Below are 18,148 nucleotides of genomic sequence, written 5' to 3' on the forward strand. Positions count from 1 at the left end.
ATGTGAAGGCTGCATGCAGTCAATAACGCCCCTTCCATGATAAATCTGCCTGACATATTCCCAGAAACACTTCAGACATCAATAGGGATTTGTTTAAGAGAATATGAAAAATAAACAGCAGGCTATTATTTTCACTGGGCCGCTGGCACCACACTACCGAGGTATTGGATTGCAATGGAATGGAAAGAGGAAGATGTTTGCTGCACCTAGACACAACCACAACGCAGCGCTGAATGTCAGCAGAGACCGTGTCTACTAGACGATCCCCTGTGAAGGCCTTGTCGACATGACAGTCACAGGCACAGGTCCTCAGCAGAGACCACAAGAACCAGACAGGTCCTCCGCACAGACCCTATGGCAAGCTTCGGCTCCATACCGGCATGATGAATCATAATGACACTGTGTTCGTTAGTTGGCCAGAGGAGAACTGGCCCTCCGACTGAGCCTGGTTTCTCCCAAGGTTTTTTTCTCCATTCTGTCACCTGATTGAGTTTGGGTTCCTTGCCACTGTCGCCTCTGGCTTGCTTAGTTAGGGACTCTGACATAATTTTTTGAAATGAACTAATTTAATAATTGATCTTTACAACAGATCTGAACACTGAACTGACTTCAGATGAACAATAGATAAACAGTAATTTTTCCTGTTTATCACTGTAAAGCTGCTTTGAAACAATCTGTATTGTATAATCCAACTTTCGACTTTGCAAGATTGTGCTCAGCTAGAGTTTAGAAATCTGTTGCAGTGCAAATAAACAAGGGAATCTAATTTGTTTCTTCATAAATGCATGTTTTATCAATACTCCCACGGCCACGAAATACGCAGAAGTTGGCGAGGCCTGGTTGAGCTGCATTAGAGAAGATGAAGAGCGTTGTCACTGTTTTTTCCACCCCAGAAAAAGTTTGTCCTAAGGCTGACGAACTTAGAGAGGTTACGTTTATTTTTAACACTTTTCCTGAAGATTGTAACCTCAACGTTTGTCTGTGCGCTGCACATTTTACAGAGAACAGCAAACAGACAGAGTACAATGTAGGCTATATGCACAAAATCTTCTCCTGAAAGACGTAGCCATTCCCATTTTGTCGGGACAATCTGTTGTTTATGGGATCACAACTTGTAAGTATGTCTTATTATTTGTAGTTGTGTTTTCTGTTAACAGCTCCAAGTATAAGTTTTATGTAGTTGCTATGATAGCTATGATGCAAACGAAGGGCAAAGCTTTGCCTCCGCTAGCCTGCTTACTAACATTACAGTATTGATGTAGTGTTTACTTTAGCTTTGTAAGCGCTTTTGTAAGACTGTTCACCGCCCCTTAGGAAAATTATCCATGATTTTGTGATCGATAACATCGTATCTATATGAAAATTCCCCCAAAAAATACACCACTCCGAAACGTCCTGTGAAATCCGTGATTGCAGAGTCAGAAGGAGGGGCTTCATCGAAAACAACGTGTTCAACCAGACTGGGAAGAGAGGAGCAGTAATAATGTAAAATATGTGAAAAATAATGTGTTTTTTGAACAATCAAGCATTAAAACATATTCTAGTATACCCCCAAAACAAAAATCAAGAATTCGTAAAAGGGCATAATAGGGACCCCTTTAACAAAAAAGCTTCTGATTTGTGATTTCCAGTAAACTATGGATTCAACTACATTTAGACTTGATGATGTTAAAGGGAAAGGAATGGCATGTTCACAGTGATATTTTAATCTGGGGTTGAAGAGGGAGAAGACTTCCCCCCTTTGTAATTTTTAGTGTTGAATTTGTTTTATGTTACTCTTAAGAACCTAGTGTTGTGGTCCTCAAGTTGGTCTTGAAGAGTCCTTCTTTTAGGAGCCTCCTGTTTTCAGAAAGTCCCTCAACATATATACTCTACCATAAAAACTGGTCATTCTACCCCACCACAAAAAGATTTGTTACACCTCCTTCTCCTCTGTACGAGTCAGTTCAACTGACAGGGTTACATATATTTCTGCCGTGCTTCTAATTGTGGGAACTACTGTAGCTTGTCCTTTTTTGTCCTGTTTTTCACAATTCGATGCAACAGCTGTCAGCATTACTGACGACATTTCCACTGCTCACATAGAGTCCCTCTCTAAACTTCCTCCTTATAAAAATCTGTATTTTCTCTGTGTGACCTTCAGGAACTCTCCAGAGCCAGTTTGGCAGTGTATGACAATGTTTGTAGACCTTTTATGAAACACCAGTAGGCCCCAAGCTCAGACTAAATCCAAATCGCATCATATCCACCTCCACAATAGTCTGCCAAGCTGGTTTTGGAGATCCTTGGAGACTCCGTTCATCTTTCTCAGTGGAGAACGACTAATCAATTCAAATGGCGGTCGGTCTCGCTGCTTCAGAAGAATGGTTTCTTCAGCCATAGGCAGAGCTAATGCTTGTATGATGAGTGAAAATCCGGGTATATATTTTTAATTTAAAATCCTTCTCGCAAAGACTTAATTTCTTTGATGTGAGCACAGTAAAACCTTAAATCCCTAATTGAGCATTAGGGATCTTATGAGTCTGTCAGAACCCACTATGAATATTGTATGACTGACAAGCACCATCAAGTTAAGGAATGTTGGATAAATCTGAATCTTAATTTAGCACTGAGAGAGAATGGTTTGTTCAGACCCCATATTGAATATGACTTTTTATTATTATTGTTGTTTCAGAGCATATTGCCTACATTTTCATTCCAAGAAATTAAGAACTGATTTGAAATGTTTGAAGGGAACTATGCAAATCGATGGAGAAACTTTCATTACTCATAGTATGATTACATTGTGACAAAATGCTAATAAATTACAAGGTCTCAATTGAGGAAGTGCTGTTAAGGCCGATCTTGTCCTGGTGTAAAAGGGACCAAACTAAAATAAAGACCTGCTGTGTGATATTCACTATATCTGTCAGGCTTCTGGGTGGATGAAGTAGGAGACGAACACGAAGATTATGAATTCCAAGGTTTTAATTCTCAATATTAAACAAATACAAACAAAAGGGAGCGTGTGCTCAGAACAATGAAAACCTAACATTCAACATTGACCGACAAGTGATGAGTGAACAGAAGGAACTTAAATAGACAGATGAACACAAGACAGGTGATACAGATGATGATGATGACGAACAGGCGGGTAATGAAGGGAGTGAGTTCAGGTGTGGAAACAAGGAGGATTCTGGGAACTGTAGTGCAGACAGGACGATGACAGACGGTGAATGTGACATTACTCCCCCCTCCCGGTAGGCGCGTCCTCGCGCCATAGAAAGACCAAAGGGGTGGGAGGGTGGGCGCCCTGGAGGCTGACGGGGAAGACAAGGCAAGGGAGACAAGGCAGGAAGCCTCCAGGGCGGAGCAGACTGTGGGTGTGGTCACGGTGGAGCAGGCTCTGGGCGTGGCCAGGACGGAGACGACCCCTCGGGCGGCCACGGTGGTGAGGACCCTTCGGGTGGCCACGGTGGAGAGGACCCTTCGGGTGGCCAGGGCGGTGATGTCCCCTCAGGCGACCACGGCAGTGAGGACCCTTCGGGTGGCCATGGCGGTCCGGACCCTTCGGGTGGCCAAGGCGGAGAAGACCCTTCAGGTGGCCACGGCGGTGAAGACCCTTCAGGTGGCCATGGCGGAGAAGACCCTTCAGGTGGCCATGGCGGAGAAGACCCTTCAGGTGGCCATGGCGGAGAAGACCCTTCAGGTGGCCATGGCGGAGAAGACCCTTCAGGTGGCCACGGCGGTGAAGACCCTTCAGGTGGCCACGGCGGTGAAGACCCTTCAGGTGGCCATGGCGGAGAAGACCCTTCAGGTGGCCATGGCGGAGAAGACCCTTCAGGTGGCCATGGCGGAGAAGACCCTTCAGGTGGCCACGGCGGTGAAGACCCTTCAGGTGGCCATGGCGGAGAAGACCCTTCAGGTGGCCACGGCGGTGAAGACCCTTCAGGTGGCCATGGTGGTGAGGACCCCTCAGGTGGCCATGGCCCCTCGAGTGGCCAGGACGGAGCCCTATGGCCCCCCCCAAAAAAATACTTGGGAAAAGTCCCGGGTACCAGAGAGGGCTCGGTGCTGGGCAGATCCAGCGACGAGGGCTCGGTGCTGGGCAGATCCAGCGACGAGGGCTCGGTGCTGGGCAGATCCAGCGACGAGGGCTCGGTGCTGGGCAGATCCAGCGACGAGGGCTCGGTGCTGGGCTTTGTGCTGGGCGGAACCAGCGGTGAAGGCGGCTCTATGCTGGACGGGACCAGCGGTGAAGGCTCTGTGCTGGACGGGACCAGCGATGAAGCCTCTGGGCTGGACGGGACCAGCGGTGAAGGCTCTGGGCTGGACGGGACCAGCGGCGAAGAAGGCTCTGGGCTGGACGGGACCAGCGGCGAAGAGGGCTTTGAGCTGGGCGGGACCAGCGGCGAAGAGGGCTTTGAGCTGGGCGGGACCAGCGGCGAAGAGGGCTTTGAGCTGGGCGGGACCAGCGGCGAAGAGGGCTTTGAGCTGGGCGGGACCAGCGGCGAAGAGGGCTTTGAGCTGGGCGGGACCAGCGGCGAAGAGGGCTCTGAGCTGGGCGGGACCAGCGGCGAAGAGGGCTCTGAGCTGGGCGGGACCAGCGGCGAAGAGGGCTCTGAGCTGGGCGGGACCAGCGGCGAAGAGGGCTCTGAGCTGGGCGGGACCAGCGGCGAAGAGGGCTCTGAGCTGGGCGGGACCAGCGGCGAAGAGGGCTCTGAGCTGGGCGGGACCAGCGGCGAAGAGGGCTCTGAGTTGGGCGGGACCAGCGGCGAAGAGGGCTCTGAGCTGGGCAGGACCAGCGGCGAAGAAGGCTCTGAGCTGGGCAGGACCAGCGGCGAAGAAGGCTCTGAGCTGGGCAGGACCAGCGGCGAAGAAGGCTCTGAGCTGGGCAGGACCAGCGGCGAAGAGGGCTCTGAGCTGGGCGGAACCAGCGGCGAAGAGGGCTCTGAGCTGGGCAGGACCAGCGGCGAAGAGGGCTCTGAGCTGGGTGGGACCAGCGGTGAAGAGAGCTTTGAGCTGGACGGAACCAGCGGCGAAGGGAGCTTTAAGCTCGGCGGAATAAAAGAAAACAAAATCTCTGCGGGCATGACGCTGTCAGTCTTTAGCTCGGCGGGCATGATGCTGTCAGTCTTTAGCTCGGCGGGCATGACGCTCACTGTCTCAGGCGCGGCGGGCACGACGCATACTGCCTTGGTCTCGGCAGCTCTGACGTGAAGTGCGGGCTCGGCTGGACTGGCGTGAAGTGCAGGCTCGACTGGACCAGCGTGAAGTGCAGACTCGGCTGGACCGGCATGAAGTGCAGGCTCGACTGGACCGGCGTATTCAATGGCTTTTCTGACTGACATGAAGGCTGGGTCGAACATCTTCAAAGCCAGGTCTGCACTGTTCGACACCAGCTTACGAGTTCTGGGGATGAAGAACCCCGCAATAAATCTCCCCATCTTCTTTCTTCTTTTTTGGTCGGTCAATCTGTCAGGCTTCTGGGTGGATGAAGTAGGAGACGAACACGAAGATTATGAATTCCAAGGTTTTAATTCTCAATATTAAACAAATACAAACAAAAGGGAGCGTGTGCTCAGAACAATGAAAACCTAACATTCAACATTGACCGACAAGTGATGAGTGAACAGAAGGAACTTAAATAGACAGATGAACACAAGACAGGTGATGCAGATGATGATGATGACGAACAGGCGGGTAATGAAGGGAGTGAGTTCAGGTGTGGAAACAAGGAGGATTCTGGGAACTGTAGTGCAGACAGGACGATGACAGACGGTGAATGTGACAATATCCTTTCCCTGGGTCACTTTCAGTTCTTCTCTGGCTGAAGTTTAAACCTGTATCTTTTGTAAGGCCAGCCCAGATCCTCAAACAAATAAGCACCTCTTAGCATCTCCTGTATTTTCTGTAAAGATTCACTCAACTATCCTAAAACCAAAGCTATACATATTTACTTTCCTCACATTACTCTTGATTGGATTTGACATGGCACTAATTCCTGCCTGACTTATTTTTTTTCTTCTCTGAATTATGCCACAGCTCATAAGGGGAGGTTAAAGCCAAGTGACATTGCCTCCTGCTGAAAATAAAATCAAATTATGAGTATTAGCTAAGCCTCTGTAGGAGCTTATGCGTCTGCTTCAGGTAAACACATGTGTCAGCTCCAGGAATGGATCTGCCACCCTCAGAATCATGAACGTCAAGCTGTGACTCTAAAACCGGTGCCCTCACTTACCTCAATGTCCGTAGGCATTACCATTGGACTATCTCTGTGTGTGTGCGTTTTAATCCATCCTCTGCAACTCTCTTTGTTGCTTTTAGCTAGATGATTTAGTCCCTAATAAATAATTTTTTTTTTTTTGCTATTGTTCATTCCAGGAAGAACCATTTGTGATGGTCTCAGAAAATGTGCTTGGGAAACCTAAGAAGTACCAGGGGTTCTCAATCGACGTGCTGGATGCTCTCGCCAACTACCTTGGTTTCAAATATGAGATCTACGTGGCGCCTGATCACAAATATGGCAGCCAGCAGGCTGATGGGTCCTGGAATGGTCTTATTGGAGAACTTGTTTCTAAGGTAAGATGTGCAAAATCTGTCTGTCTGTCTACTACTTGTCTATGACTGACTTTTTTTTTTATTTAAATATAAATGCTGCCCAACTCTGGCCATAAATGTGTATATACATTACATGGCCAAAACTATGTCGACACCCCTTATAATAACAAATTTGGCTATTTTAGCTGTATCCATAATCAACCAGTGCAAAAAATGAAGCATATACCATTAAAATCTCATTAGACAAACAAACTTTTTAGTAGATTGAAAACGATCTCCACATATTATATATACGAAAGACAGTATTTCAAGTGTTAATACATTTAAAGCTCAAAGGACCATTTCAAACCCTTTTAATGATGCAGAATTATTTTAGCGCGGTCAGCACTGCCTTTGATATGACTAACATAATACAGTCTGGCTGAATGCCGCAGATTTATGTGCTTTCCTTTGGCTTTCTCAAACTATCTTGGGCTTTTCATTTTCCCTGGTATTCCCAAACAGTCTGCACTGCTTTGATAAAGAAGAGCACATATTTCTTACATGTGAATGAGGGGGAAAACCTCATACTGAAATGTTGTCCGCTGGCAGATAAACAAAAGGCAAATCTCACAGCAGTAAGAGGTCAGATACACATTTTCAGGGCCATTACTCCAAACATCCCGCTGCTTTCCATTCCACAGCTTTTTCAGGTCTGCGACACACCTCCATCCCTACTGCTTCCTGCGCTGAGAATATTCCTCACCACTGTTCTGTCAGGGAAACGGAAACATGAGCCACAGTGTACTGCCGCTTATCTTCATTTCCAGAGAGATAGACCAAAACACAAGGAAAATATTAAGGAGCTCTAATCCCATTGTAACGGTCTCTGTTGACACATTGTTTTCCAGCAACTTCACATCTGTGTGCTTTCATGATAGAGTTTTTTGATTTTTCGTTTGCTTTTTGTGTTCTAATCATGTAAAAAAGGCTGTTATGACATGATACTACAGGACAGGGCATTACAGAGGCATAACAACCATCACTTTACAAAATTGTTCAAAAGTTTGGGGTCAGTAAGATTTTTTTTCTTCTTTTTTGTTGAAGTAAAAAAGAACTTTCTAATAATTAATAATATGATGACTGAAGTGAGAGTGAAAACTTGACATTGTTACAAAAACATTCTATTTCAAATAAATTCTAGGGATTGGCACGAGTTCTTAAAGGGTCATTTCACCCGTGGAGACATGAATGTGTATTGAAAGTGGGTCATTTATGTAGAAGAAATGTGAAATTATTTTTGAATTTGGAGCTTTCTAGACTGAGAAAAGCCAGAAAATGTATTTTTGGCTTATGTGGATGAAAGACAACAACTCCCAGAATGCACTTGCTTCGCTGCCCTACAAGGCCACTCCCAAGCCACGCCTACCGGGAAGACAGCGCAGTTGAAAACAAAAACATCAAGGCAAGGCTAGGCTACGAGTGAGTCTCCGTGACGAGTTTGCCCAAAATGTCCGGGATTCGGCTTTTGCGTTCTACAGTCGCCATTCATCATGTTTACTGTGGCGAGCAGGACGAGGCTGAGGGGCGCGGGAGAACGGCGCGAGGCCGGTGGCGTGATTACTGACGACCGACACCTGTGAGGCACTGTTCTCGTATCTCGCACGGAGGAGCAGGTATTTTCTTAGCAATGGTAAAACACACATCAACCGATCACGCCACCGGCCTCGCGTCTTTCAACCGATCACGCCACCGGCCTCGCGTCTTTCGCCCGCGGCGCTAGCCTCGTCCTGCTCCCTGTATTACTGTGATTACTGATGAGCGCGCCTGTGAGATGCACCGGTCTCATGGGCTATCTCTCACGGAGGTGCGGGTATTTTCTTAGCAATGTTAAAACGCAAATCAACCGATCACTTGTTTAGCATTCATGTAAACATTACATTCAGATTCACCAATCGGGGTGAATTCAGTTAGATTGAAACAAAAGGTGAGCATGTAAACAATGGATGGCGACCGCAGAAAGCAAAAGCTGAATCCCGGACATTTTTGTCGATCTCGACGGCCGGACATGTCCGGGAAATAGAGTATGGTAACCCCTACTACTCAGCTTTCTTCGTCCCTGTTTTCTGCAGGTTTCTGCCGTTGAAATCAAACGCACTCGCACTGATCTGTGATAGGTCTGTTAGCGCATTAGGTCCAACCCCCTATGGGCGGGTTTGAAAGGGTGGATCTAGTGCTTGTAGTCTTAACAGAAATCCCCCCCTCTTACACTTCCTCCTACAATGACGCAAAATGACGATTTTTGCGTCATTGTAGGAGGAAGTGTAAAGAGGTAAATACAGATTTCTCTCGTCTCGGGGGAAAATGAAAAAATGTTGCATGACCATTCAATAGTATGACTGGGTTTCTAACAATGCAAAGCTTAATGCAAATGGGTGAAGTGTCCCTTTAAGTACTAGAGTGTTAGTGTAAGAGGATAGAATATAGTTTGTACTGTATAAAAATCATTACGCCTATGGAGACTTCCCATAAACAACAAATGCCAACGTGTGTGTGTGTGTGTGTGTGGACATATAAATAAATGAACAATTTTCAGCTTTACCATCACATCAATAAATTCAATTTTAAAATAGAAAATAATTACTTTAAATTGTAGTAATATTTCACAAATATTACTGTTTTACTTACTTTGGTACTTAAAAAAAAATGATCAATCATATCTGAATATATGACCATTTCTGCTTTTCTAAGCTTTTTTTTTATTTGGCAGTCCATGAAATTAGTAGATTCAGTCAGCCGTGAGTTAATTGTGTGTGGTGGCGTAAAATCAGGATGTAGTGATTATGTTTTGTACATGTCTTCTTTCTTCTTACACAAGAGTAGATTGTTAATTCACTGATCTAACAAATCATCAGTGTGTGTTAGAAGCTGCTCTCTAGAGTCCTGTCAGCTATGCTTGTGTAAAGAAGTGCCCATTTGTTGAAAACGTTGAACTGCTTTTTTATTTTTTGTTTTGTTTGTTTTGTTTTTTTGCTTTTAGATGTTTTATAAAGCCAGCACTTGGCAATACACTATTTTTGGTACTATTTTCACAAAATAAGTGGTGAATTTTCAGAGCTCTTAGTATTCTTCCGACAGCTCATCAAAAGGTCATTTTTTTTTCAATTCAATTTCCAAGTCAATTTGTAATTGACTTGGTACAATAGACAAATAGACAAGTACTACAAATCACACAACCAAAGTGTTTCATAAATACAAAGCTTTCATGTCAAGTAACTGCAATTATAATACAGTTAACAATGGATGAATATTATGGATTTTATGTCTCTTTGGTCCTCAAATGATGACTACATTACAATACCGTAACTTTTTTTTTTCATTCGACACCTCTAAGCGCAGTTTAAAACATCTATCTTGTATTGTTTGCTGTTGAATTACTGTAGCTGATTGATGCAATTACTGAACCTGAAAGAAAAAGAACTAAACTAGACGTTTGTGCAATAAATACTCTTTTTGAAATGGGAAAGGAGTTTTGAGATAAAAGTATAATCGTACATCAAAGTCTCATCTTCAAAGATTACAGACATTTTTATTCATTTTATGATCCCTTCAATTGTGGCATAATTCATCAATAAAGTTTGATCACTAGCTTTTTATTTAGGTGTACCACTAGCATACTAACGCTGCATCTATTTTGTTCTCATTTTATGTATTCTCTATTGTGAAAGTGTCATTTGTCAGGTTCTTGTTATATAGCAGGCAGTCTGGTACTACCAAGTTTCTAGGTCGAGACAATCAGAGGAGCACTTGTTGTGTGGATTAACATTTGTGAAGTGATCCGGCCGCCGGATGCTTCTCTAACCCTGCTCAAATACAGAGGTCCTGTGGGGTCCCTGATCTCTGAAGGTGGCCAGGCGGGTTAATGGGAGTCAGACAGGTGACTCTGGCTCTCGCCCTATGATAATGACATGCCTTTGTTCTGCCGTTGGTAATGTCTCTTGACAGGAACTCACTGAGGCTGCAGAGGTCTCATCTAATCTCTGCGCTGCTGTGCGCACCTAGTCACAATAATTTCCAGAACTGCCAAAGAAGACAAATTAGATGGGTTTTTTTTAGCATTTAAAAGCCTTAGAAACAATTTTACTTTTTGGCAGCAGACAGTGTTACCTCAGGATTCACTGGAGGAAGTTTATTTATTTATATTGTGATTGGGGACAATGAGGAGTGCTGTGTATTTGCACATTTACTGATTCAACATAATGTAAATTATTGTCTGTCACTAAGCTGATTTTTTCTTCTTCCTTTTTTATATGGGATAGTAAATGGACATTTTTCATTATGTCTGTGGGTCAGGTACCTTCTGCTCATTTTATTTTCTACTGAAAAAGAAATGGAAATGGAAAAACATTTAAGAAATGTAAAAACAAGAAAAATGAGATTACGCTTTAAAATTTGTTTTGCATGTATGGGCTGCCCTTTGTCTGATTAGTCAACCTTCCCCGTCTTCTGCACTTCAACACGGTACACAGCAACTGCAAGCTCACATTTTCAATGAGAGAGACACAGCAGGCGGACCAAGCTTGTTCACGAGAATCCTGCGCTTATAGTGCAAGATTAAAAACATTGCAGAAGGTACACGGACCTTTGTGTCCAAGTATATTGAAGGTGGAGGTTTTTCATATTGTTTTTCACCATACAAACACATTATTTTTAATCATTCTGTATTATACATATATGTTTATGCATTTGGAAGATGCTTTTATCCAAAACAACTTGCATTGCTTGCAAGGTGTACATTTTTCAGTTCATCCATTCCCTGAACCCAGCAATTGAACCCATGGTCTTGATGTTGCGAGCACCATGTTCTGTTTAAGCTACAAGAGCTGTATTTACCAATAAAAAGTACTAAATAATAAATTAATATTTTACTGAGCCACTTTACTTGAAAAATGACACAGAGACTTGAGTGAACATCAGTGTTAAGGACGTTTTAACTGATTTAGTGAATCAAATGAATCAAACTAACATAATTTATGCTACTGAAGTTTAAATCAAAGGCTATATTAAAGCGTTCGTATCACAAGAAATAAAATTGTCCTTGATTATGTGATAAAAGCGTTGTACTATGAAAGTACTGTACTATTCTTTTGCATCTCAAAATGTTCTTCCTAGGGAGATTTATTGAAACTAAGCTGCAAAAACATCTTTCAGACTTCCACAGGTTTCTGACCTCAGACATGTATAATATAATATTTAATGAGGTTGTCGTATTTCACACGTGAACTTGTTGCATCACAATTTTTTTTCATGTTATTCATTTTCATTAAATAATGGTTTATAAATATTTTGAAAAAATCTTTGTGAAAACCCTGTTAAATGTCAAAACCTGAAAAAAAAACAAAAAACGCATTAACACATGCAATACAGTTTTTCAATTTAACGCAGCAAAAATATTTAACACAATTAACGCAGCATCCATTTTTTTCCGTCATCCTTTGGCTAACGTTACATAGAGCCATAAAAGCCAAAAAAAGAGAATGTAGTGTGGTTCTGGCACGCGTCCGTGAATCTCCTGTCTGACACACACACACTTGCGCACAGAAAGCCGCTTCAGACAGCGCTTGAATGGAAAAAAAGTTTTATCGAGGATCCTCGCAAGCAAAGTCTTAAATGAGTTAAATGAAGCCTTAAATGAACGTAAAGAGTTGTGAGAAAATGGGGGCCATGTCAGATCTGCGTCATGTGCGCCATGTCTTAAAGTGACAGCAGCCTAATAAACCTGATGCCTTCTGTCATTAAGGATAATCAAAGAACAAAAGAAAAAGAGAAAATCACTCACTGCTCGACTTAATAACCTTTTTAGCTTTAATAAGGATTAATCTATATTTAATTTATAATTTAGACAGTGAAGACTGTGAAGAAACAAGAGTTCACTTAAATTAAAAGTTATTATCTTTTATATAAGCCTAATAAATGGTAAAATTGATAACTTTCAATTACACTGTAATGCTGAATGGCTATAATAAATGGCTAAAAAACATTTTCATATACATCAGTAGCAGTATTTTAATGGTGATATTGGCTTCCTTTTTTATAAAAAGATACCATTAAACAAATATTTAAAATATAGGTTGTTTATATAGTTTATAATATAATAGTTTCTGCATTCATTTAGTTTAAATGTGAAATGATTACAATATAAAAATGTATAAAAAACTTCAATGTTAGGTGCGTTTAATCACGATTAATTACAGAAAAGTGTGCAATTAATTAGTTGTTTTTTATCGATTGACAGCACTAAGTGTTTGGTATCCCTTTACAATAAGCTCTTATTAGCTAATGCATTAACTAACATTAACCAACAATGAGCAATACATTTGTAACAGTTTATTCCTGTTTGTTAACATTAGTTAAAAATACAACTCTTTTCATTTTGATGAAATTAACATTAATTTAGTTAGTTCATGCTAACTAATGTTAACAAATGGAACCTTACTGTAAAGACTTATCAAATTTTTGAATATTTAAAACTTTTAAAAAAAATAGATTTTTAACTTATAATTATGATTGTTAATGTGTGTTTTCTGTGAAATTCTGCTCTAATTTAAACTTTTTTTTGAGTTTGCATTGCTCTATGTCCACTATTTGTCTTGTCTTATGCTATAAGCGCGATACACATATGAACCTGTTCTTTGCACAATCTGGTTTTAAATATGTCAGTTTTCTGTGTCTTTTTTGTTGGGCAGAGAGCAGATGTAGGTCTGTCAGCCCTGACCATCACCCCTGAGCGGGAGAGCGTGGTAGACTTCACCACCCGCTACATGGACTACTCCGTCGGTGTGTTGCTGAGGAAGGCGGAGAGGACAGTGGATATGTTTGCATGCCTGGCCCCCTTCGACCTGTCTCTGTGGGCATGTATAGCCGGCACGGTGCTGCTGGTGGGCATTCTGGTGTATCTCCTCAACTGGTTGAACCCTCCCAGACTGCCGATGGGCTCGGTCTCCTCCACGACCCTCTACAACTCCATGTGGTTTGTCTACGGATCCTTCGTTCAGCAGGGTGAGTATGTGCGTGAGCGTGTGATATGCTTTGTGCTGGAAGAAGAAAGGAGATTCAAGAGCGAGAAAAAGTAGAGATATCGAGAACAGCAGGGCAGAAAGATAATTTTAAGTGCTCACTTTCTGTTTAAAGTGTGTCTTTGTGTAGTGCTAGATGTGTGTGAGCTAGATGTGTTTTGTGCACCAAAGATTATATGTGACAAAGGGAGAAAATTACAAAGATAGGGAGAGTCAAGGGAAAGTGAAAAATGATATGCAAATCATATCTGCACTTTCTGGTTTTCTTTCAAATTTTTAAAGGGTCAAAGCTGTTTTTTGGACAAAAGATGAAAAAAAAATCTGTGAGCAGGAAAAGGCAGGGGTAATCTTCAGAAAAGGGATACAAGCAAAAAAAAAAGAGTGAGTAAAAAAGATAGTGTGTAAGAAAAGAGGAATACTCCGTCAGTCACTATGAGGGTTTTGTATCCTCAACATGTTGAGCGAACATCAACTGGTATCATTAATTACCAGCAATATTTTGACATGTTTTGCTACAGACTGCTTGTGAAGGCCAATTCCAGTTTTACGGCTGTGACATTTGCATTCACAATGTGAAATGTAGCTTCTGAGAGAAAGTCGACTTTCTACAAATGGTAGAAAGCAAACCATTTGTATGCACTTTTCTAAACCCTAGCAGATTCCATTGTAGATTTTATTTCCCATTTTAAGGGAAATTAACTTGCAGTATGAACTAAACTTTATTGTTTGTAGTTCCTCTGTAACTTGCACTATCTAGAAGCGACAGTATCTACAGAATGAAAGTCTGGTTCTCCATAGGACAGAATATTTGTTTGTGGTTATTGTCTTTTTAGGGAAATATGGACATAATTCTGAAAGCGGTGTTTAAAGAACAGATGATGAAAAAATGAAAATTGTCATAACCCTCATGTTGTTTCAAACCTGTATGACTTGCTTTCTTCTGTGGAACACATACAGTACACAACCACACACACAAAATGCAGTGAAAGTCAATAGGAGCCAAAAAAGTTTGGTCATCAACATTCTTTAAAATATCTTCTTCTTTTGACGCAAGTTGCCAAAAGTCAGAGCCAGTCTGCAGATTTTGGCCTGCTCGAGTTGACAGATTTCAGAGAAAATCGTGTTGTTTATGATGGACACAGAGTCAGATTTTTTTTAGCTTTAGACTACGATTCCATCCAGTCAGAGCATATCAAACATGCATGCTATTTTGAGGTGAATTTAGAACATATATTTTTTCATTTGTCATGCGTCTCCTAGCAACAAGGCTCATGTTTTGAGTTTGTTGTGTTCAGACCAACTTTAAAGTCTAGTATTAACTGACCTTCAGTTTTTTAGTGTATGATGCCCAGTTTTGCATAAATGTAAATATAAGCATCTCAAAGTGTGATATATATTGCAGTTTCACCAGATGACTTGAATAGCTCTATTTGGAAAGAATTAATCATTATAGAATAATTTGGATGATTTTGTAGGGGAGTGAATCTGCATAGAAAATAATAAAGAAATTGCAAGAAATAAACAGTGCTTTAGCTTATGTTTAACAGTATAGACTAGTCTAACAGTATTCAGTTACAGAAATGTAATAATCAAATGTAAAATTAAATAACACTGCATAGTCTTTACTGAATAAATAAAAAATAATTAATCTTTGTTAAAGCTACAAAAGTGATTTTCTCTTTGTAGTTTGTTGTTTGATTAACATTAATGACACAGACAGCAGCAGGAATGTTAGTCTGCTGTCGCTTTAAGAGCTAATGTACGGATCCAATATAATGATACACATCCGTTTTCTTTCTCAATTGTTTACATTCACGTAAGCCATCTGTGACAGTGTTTACAAGGATACTCGCAGAGATGGGCATTTTGACATAATTTTGAGTGTATGTGTCCGTTCAAGCGGAAATTAACGGACTTTGTAGTTCACGTGCATCTACGGGGCTCTGTGTGCACAAACAGAAAACCGCGTGCGGGTTCCAAATTGGGTTTCCCTTTGAGTCTTCTTGAGCTTAAATGCTTTAAAATCGATTGAATGTTTAAACTGACAGGATCTACAACAAGTGCAAATGATAAACTTCCACTCAATGATGGTTAAACTTTGTAATTAATCCGAGAATTATGTGCGTTTCAAACCTTGGTGCCGGTCTGTACTATCAACTACGATCCCTACTGCACATCCTGCGATGTGACTATCGTGGTATCGATGCTAAAATTATATATAGTGCAGCCCTGCACGATATGTAAACATAGTAAAAACAAATTACAGTGTGTGAAAGGCAATGTACCTATAAATTCAATTACATTTCATATTGATATTTTTAAATTCAAGACTATGTATGTAAACAGGCACATAGATGATGTATAACCATGTCCATGAAGAAGGAGGCGAGAACATTTAACAACTTTAATAAATAAACAAATACAAAATGAAAGTAAAGACGGCAGCCCCTCATGGACGACTACCACCACATATTAAAAACAAAACATAACATAAATTATAGTCCAGGCCTGGTCCTCTCTCGTCCTTCACTGTCGTCGCTCCTCCTTTTATGCTCCCGGTGCGTCGCGCAGGTGTCGCTCATTATCAATCACGCCACCGCCTCGCGCTGTTCTCTCACGGCCCTCTGCCTCGTCCTGCTTGCCACAATGACTCTGGTAGATACTTATTGATAAGATAAAGTAAAATTATTTTGGAACCATCAAACATGTCTGGTAAATGTTGTTTTATCGGTGCGCACCTCGTGTGGCCGAGATTATAGTAAAAAGAATTAATACGATAAAATTGAGACCTAAATGAGGTTACGCTCCTTGAGTAAACACTTCATTATCCCATGGTAAGGTTGACATTTGCTTGGAATTGCACTTAACCAAAAATCAGTAAATTTACATGAGCGGGTTATAATGATGATGATTATAATAAGACAGCCTAATTGCTCCCTTGTATCTGGGTCCATTTCTTTTCTAATTGCAATCTATGCTTCTTTCTGAAACATGCTCATTATGGTGAGAAGTCAGTTCATTAATGCGCTTTCATCAGACCAGTGAACCGAGCTCGGTGTCTTTTTAGGATGAAATTGTTTAAATGGAGCTGATTACATACTGTGGAATATGTTATGGCACCAGAAGCAAACAAAGATGGAAATGCATACACACAATTGTGCTGTGTACTTACATGCATTCCCCGACCACTTAAAACATCACTATCATCCTTTTGTCTTGCAGTCCTGTTTGATGTTTTGTGGAGAGCTGGTTGTACAAATACACCCGATCTCTAAAACAAGAGAGAAGTGAGTGGGGAGAGAAGGGACGTAGCTGGAATGGCATAGCTAGAATCGGTCTCTTTGATGAGTCACTTTCATCTGCCTCACAAAGACCTCTGCCTCTCTCCTCTGATGCTTCTTGACTTTTTGTTTTATATATCCCCCTTAAACAAATGTAATTTTCACATTTCTTTCTTTGCTCCAGTATTTTATACAGAGATAAATTAAATGTCATGTGAACTACATGTGCTGTTTCATGTCAGCATCTTTGCATATTGTTTTTCCAAAGTATAGCCACAACATGTACAATGTATTTACACTGACAATGATGTATTTGCCATGACAGTAAAACCTATAAAAAATCATCATAAAAAGATTTGAAACAACTTCACACCTCAAATAATGAATTAAAACAAAATTATTAATTCTTTCATTTAAATAATTATTTAATAATAATAATAAATAACGTAACCTTGATTTTGCTTGTTTTTTTTAAAGGACCTGAAACAAAACCAGTTAAATTAACAATTTCATCGTTGTTGTTGTTTTTTCAGTCTTTAACTATTGCAATGATTTGTAAAGCTTATGACACAGATAACACATGCTGAGTAAACTAATTCAAAACCAACTGAGGGCTTAAAGGAGCTTCTTTTACATCTTTTAAATCCCCGAAGATTTTGTGAAAATGTTTCTCTATCTGTGTGCATTTGTAAGTAAAACGTGTAGATTCGTAATTAATGCCAAGCTCCCTGATGTCTTAAGCTTACCAAGAAACCGCTTTTAATTAACTGAGAAAAAGCATTTGTGTTATAAGATCTTTGAAGCCACCTGTTGAACGCTCCATAACCTTTCTTCTACTGTAGCACTGTAATGATCTGTGATTCACATTTTTCCCCTTTATAATGCCCAGTAATCCTGATAAGCGCTTTCATAAACAACACTGTGCAAAATGCAACACTGTACGTTTTTCTTTATTAAATTCATATACAGAATATTTTTTGTTTGCTACCACATCAACATGGGCGGCTACAGGATGGCTTTCCAGGGCTTAAGCCCCAAATGTTTTTAGTAAAGCCCCGAACGTTTTTATTATTATTATTGCCTTATGTTTCCTTGCCTTATTTTGTCACAAATAAAATCATTCAAAGCTGCAATCTGCTCTGGGAATCAGGGGTATTTGTAATTGTAGTTTATTCTGCAGAAAAATGAAAGCTCATTTAAATTATTGATCAAGCCTTCTGTTGTGCAGACAACCCCAAAGAAATGTATCGTTCTTGCAAAACCTGCAAACTT

At 41.2% G+C, this 18,148-nt stretch overlaps 1 protein-coding gene across 5 annotated transcripts in view; it reads left to right on the forward strand.

The window, feature by feature from the left end:
• The window catches only part of grid2 (glutamate receptor, ionotropic, delta 2), a 417,868-nt gene that overhangs the window by 315,799 nt on the left and 83,921 nt on the right, over nucleotides 1-18,148 (forward strand). For all 5 annotated transcript variants that reach the window (XR_013823893.1, XR_013823894.1, XM_079896932.1 and 2 more), the window contains exons 10-11: nucleotides 6,364-6,561; nucleotides 13,266-13,578. Coding sequence is in view for 3 of the 5 variants with exons in the window: in XM_079896932.1 (XP_079753058.1) it covers nucleotides 6,364-6,561; nucleotides 13,266-13,578 (511 nt within the window). In the remaining 2 variants the exon portion in view is untranslated. The remainder of the gene's footprint in view (nucleotides 1-6,363; nucleotides 6,562-13,265; nucleotides 13,579-18,148) is intronic.

Source organism: Squalius cephalus (genome assembly GCF_949319135.1).
Source record: "Squalius cephalus genome assembly, chromosome: 16".
In the NCBI taxonomy this organism is placed as follows: Eukaryota; Metazoa; Chordata; class Actinopteri; order Cypriniformes; family Leuciscidae; genus Squalius; species Squalius cephalus.